Source organism: Berghia stephanieae, chromosome 3, assembly GCF_034508935.2.
Source record: "Berghia stephanieae isolate SIO BIC M18660-M18661 chromosome 3, UCSD_Bste_1.3, whole genome shotgun sequence".
NCBI classification, from domain to species: domain Eukaryota; kingdom Metazoa; phylum Mollusca; class Gastropoda; order Nudibranchia; family Aeolidiidae; genus Berghia; species Berghia stephanieae.
The window spans coordinates 97,452,812-97,457,811 of record NC_088362.1 but is presented as its reverse complement, the minus strand read 5'-3'; the positions used below and the strand labels follow the sequence as shown (position 1 = coordinate 97,457,811).

The window sequence follows — 5,000 nt, the reverse complement described above, 5'->3', positions numbered from 1 at the left end:
AGTTTATGAAAGCTACTACAAATGTTAATGAGACATGTCATTTCAACATTTGGTTTTCGATCTTCTGTTTTCCTAAGATGACACAGATAGTTTCAAAGGTATTACAATTAAATCGAAACAAAGAAAATAGAGGGAAAAAACCAGTACACTGATGCAAAAGACACCAGTATTCAGAGTACAAAACTGAAGAAAAGTGCTCGTGTGCATTTTATATTCCTTGAATTTTTATTCTCATTATTATCTACTACCAAATGGAGGCCCCAATACTGGCTTGGCAGTTTTTTGTATAGCTGATATCACTGATATGAATATCACTAATTTTCATTGCAGCGGCAAAATCTTCAATTTTTTGCAATTTTGTTGCAAATTTTCGAGATTTTGCAAAGAAAAAACAAACAAAAAAGACGGATTTTTTTTTTTCTCATTTAATTTGATAGCTCGTGTAGAAAGATAAGTAATCAAGAGCATGACCTTACATTTGTTGCATGTGCTGTGAAACTCTTAAAAACAAACAAATACCTTTCTCTTTCATGAACTAATTATTAGTTTTAAAGAAAATCAATCGCAAATTTTTGCAATTTTTTGGTGCAAATTTTGCGGTTTTTAGCTAGTAAAATTTGGGATTCTTTTTTTTTTAATTCAAAATACCGCCAGGTCAGCCAATAGCTCAGTTGTTGAGCTCACGTTTCACATGCAAGGGGACCAATATCGATCCCAGCTGAAGTCAAGATTTTATTCTGACTCCTCGTCCGTCCTGCAGTAATTAGGTATCTGAGCCTATTAAATCTGGCAGAAAGTACACTGCAATAGACAAGCTTCCAATCCAAAGGGTAACAAGCAATTGCTACTGTCCATTTCAAGCTAAGGGAGCGTTCACATATTACGTCATCAGCTAGGGGGGGGAGGCGGGGTCTACCAAATGTTGACATGTGTTGACATGGGGGAGGGGGGGGGGGGTCAGACCCAAGATGATGTCATCAAAACATAGGCAAATTAGGCCTAATTAAATGCAAGAGCTTCAAAAATGGCATTCCAAATAAATTAGCAAAAAGGTGAAAAATTAAGAAACAAGATGGGAAAGGGGTATCACTTCTCAAAAGGCGAACTTGCCCTAAATGTTCATTGTATCACTCCTCGATCACAGCAATGAAAGACCATTCACGAAAATGCGGCACACAAGAAGAACAGCAAATGGTCAGACCAAGATGATGTCATCAAAACATAGGCAAATTAGGCCTATTTTATTAAATGCAAGAGCTTCAAAAATGGCATTCCAAATAAATTAGCAAAAAGGTGAAAAATTAAGAAACAAGATGGGAAAGGGGTATCACTTCTCAAAAGGCGAACTTGCCCTAAATGTTCATTGTATCACTCCTCGATCACAGCAATGAAAGGCCATTCACGAAAATGCGGCATACAAGAAGAACAGCAAATGGGAGAAAGTGATGACGATGAAGATGAAATTGATGATACTATTTATAGTACATTGCCAGAGGTCCAAGGCAGAAACATTTTTGAATCAATTAATTTTATGTTTGGAAATTGAAACAGAAATTCATTCCACTAAAAGACTAATATGCTATAAAATAATTTGCCTCCTATACTATTTTAAAATACACTTTCTGAAATTTTTTTTAATAGTACCTGCACCAAGTAGCCTAATTTAAATAATGTTTCTTAGATTTTATCTTTACAAATTTAAATTTTATGTCCCCATTGTATCGTAAAATATAAATTATCAACAGTTTCTGAAATTAATAAAATGTCTGAATGTGTTTTATCAAACGTTGATAATCAATGTTTATGGTTTGAAAAATGAATAATAAATATTGTGAAATTAAAGTTATCTTTTAGTTTTTATTAAATTAGATGACGTCATCATCTGTTGGGGGAGGGGGGGGGGGGGGGTCAGGTCAATGATGACAAGTGATGACTTGGGGGAGGGGGGGGGGTCTAAAAAGGGCAAATTTTTGATGACGTAATATGTGAACGCTCCCTAAAGATACTGGGATGAACTCCTAAGATGTGGCGAGACACCTAAACAAATCGCTGTCCGCTAGACCCTTGCAGTAAAGTGATTCATCGAAAATTGAATCGGAACTGTATCGCTTTCAAACCGATTCACATCCAATTGTCCACGAAGCTACCCGATGTCTTGGTTTTAGTTGAATGAGAGAGAAAACAATTTTCACATCCAGCAGAAAATTCCGAGATTGGAGGAATAAGAGATGAGGGGACGGTGAAAGAGAGACGTGTCGCCTGATGACATGGGAGTGTCACGGACGCGTGTCGTGCAGGTGTGTTAACCCCTTCTAAAAAAAATAAAAATAATTGAGCTTTATATAGCGCGAAATCCACTAAATGTGCTCAAAGCCCTTTACAAGGGATCCCTGGTCAACAGCAACATTTAACATGTAGGACAGAACATAACGCCTGTTAGACGATATTACAATTTTTCGGACATTGACAGCGCAGTTAACGGCCAGGTACTCATTTTACACCTGAGTATGGTGAGAGAAAGTGAGTAAAGAGCCTTTTCCAAGGACTCAACTATGCACCGAGCGCGAGGCTTGAACCCAGGAACTTCCAATCTGAAAGCGAGTGTCATACCACTAGACCACATAGCCGCACAACAATGAAGCTGAGTTTTTCTTTTCAGATAATATTTTCTTTTTATCTTTATTATTGTTAATGAAGAATAAAGCGTTTACACAAAGATAACAGTCAGAGCATCATGACTCGGAGTTCAATTATCCTAGCATTACTTGTCTTTTGATGAAAATGGGAAGATCTCGTGTTGGGTCAAAATTAGATGAAATTTCGCCTTTAAAGGGTTACATTGCTACTGGGTTTTACCCTAATGTATACACTCTCTTAAGATGGTAACCCATTTTAAATCACTGCTGATGGTGACATAAAGTGAAAAAATAGGAAAATGTTGAACGATTGCCTTTAAGCCCCATTTTTACTGCACTAAACCCCACTTTTAGAGCAATGATCAGGGTTTCAGTTTCTTCAGGGTTTCAAGGTCTTCAGGGTTTCAAGGTCTTCGGGTTTCAAGGTCTTCAGGGTCTTCAGGGTTTCAAGGTCTTCAGGGTTTCAAGGTCTTCAGGGTTTCAAGGTCTTCAGGGTTTCAAGGTCTTCAGGGTTTCAAGGTCTTCAGGGCTTCGAGGTCTTCAGGGTTTCAAGGTCTTCAGGGTTTCAAGGTCTTCAGTGTTTCCTTCAGGAGAAGAAGCTTGTTGAAGATCTGGACAGGTCAGGGTATTTCCCTTATATATTTCAGACTATTCCTGTGAAACACATATAGTTTGAGTGCATACATTTTAAATGGTCAAATTCTATTTTTTTTTTCAAATAAATGCGGCTATGTGGTCTAGTGGTATGACACTCGCTTTCGGATCGGAAGGTCCTGGGTTCGAGCCTCGCTCGGCGCATAGTTGAGTCCTTGGAAAAGACTCTTTACTCACATTCTCTCACCGTACTCAGGTGTAAAATGAGTACCTGGCCGTTAACAGCGTTGTCTTTGTCCGAAAAATTGTAATATCGCCTAACAGGCGTCATGTCTCGTCCTACATGTTAAATGTTGCTGTTGACCAGGGACCCCTTGTAAAGCGCATTGAGCACGTTAAGTGGACATTGCGCTATATAAATGCTCAATTTTTTTTTTTTTTTTTTTTTTAAAATAAGACTCACCATTTTCTGGATCTGTGTACAAACTGTGACATTCCTTCAGGATTTTTTCATTAATAGACTGCATGGACTGATCAGTAGTATTCGCAGATGAGCGAGACTTTATTTTTCCAGACATCTTTGAAGATTTCAGTGTAGAATTGATTTTTTTAAAGATTTATTTTTCTGAAATAAATTTAAAAAATGAAACCATTGGTTAAAATATGATTATAACATTTTTCTTCTCAAGCACATTCTTATAAGACCCAGGGCAAGCAAACTACAAAAATCACTTTTCATTATAAACTGGATTGCAATGAATTAAAATCTAAAATAAGGAATTAAATTTATTGGAAATTATAATTTGATGGTTAGACTTTCAGGGTTTTTTTTTTTGTGGGTTTTTTGTTGTTGTTTTTTGTGGGGGAGGGGGGGTTGTCAGGAGAGTATCATCAGTTTGAAGTGACCTCTCTTTTTCTCCCATCCCCTGACAAAACTCATATTTCTCATCTCCCACAAAGAAAATTTTACTTAAAAATCCATTGATCAAGAAGACCTTCTACTTGGTAAAAAGTCTCGACCTGTCATTTTTCTAAAATGTCAAGTTTAAGACGTTTTAATGAGATTGAATGTGATCTTGGTCAATCAATATATTTGATGCAAAGGTTGAATGTGATCTTGGTCAATCAATATATTTGATGCAAAGGTTGAATGTGATCTTGGTCCATCAATATATTTGATGCAAAGGTTGAATGTGATCTGGGTCCATCAATATATTTGATGCAAAGGTTGAATGTGATCTTGGTCAATCAATATATTTGATACAAAACATATTGGCAAAAAATGTGTTTTATAATTGAACAGCAGTAAACAAAGTTGAACAAATAGAAGGCTGTAAGTCATCAACTTTCATCAACGCATTTCAATGTCAATAAATGGAGGTGACAGATTTAAGAATAAACAAACAATCTAAGCACTAAGAGCCTTTTGAAGTCGAGGTAAGGCACTATACAAATATCACTTATTATTATATTATTATCTAAATAGGGCAAATTGATTTCACAAAATTCATAATCTAATAAATAAGGTTGATTGTCTCAAAGGTACAGTCAACTCCACTTAATCGCACACCCTCAGGTTAGTGTATTGATTTGCGGAGAAGCTAAAAATAGCATCTAAGCACCAGCTTTCATGTACTATTCATGTAGGTACCTCCACTCTGAGGTTTCTACAGCTTGGCACCATCATATTCAAGACATCAGGCTGCTTTGAAGAGGCATTTTGTTTTTGTATCTTCTTATTTGGGGAGGGGGGGGGGGGGGGGGGGGGGG

The 5,000-nt window shown here is 36.9% G+C and overlaps 1 protein-coding gene across 1 annotated transcript in view; it reads right to left on the bottom strand.

The window, feature by feature from the left end:
* The window catches only part of LOC144968942 (uncharacterized), a 301,950-nt gene extending 298,096 nt beyond the window's left edge, over window positions 1-3,854 (bottom strand). Inside the window, exon 1 of the mRNA XM_078907826.1 lies at window positions 3,694-3,854. Coding sequence (XP_078763952.1) covers window positions 3,694-3,808 — 115 coding nt within the window. The 5' untranslated portion in view covers window positions 3,809-3,854. The remainder of the gene's footprint in view (window positions 1-3,693) is intronic.
* Between the last annotated feature and the right edge of the window lie 1,146 nt (window positions 3,855-5,000).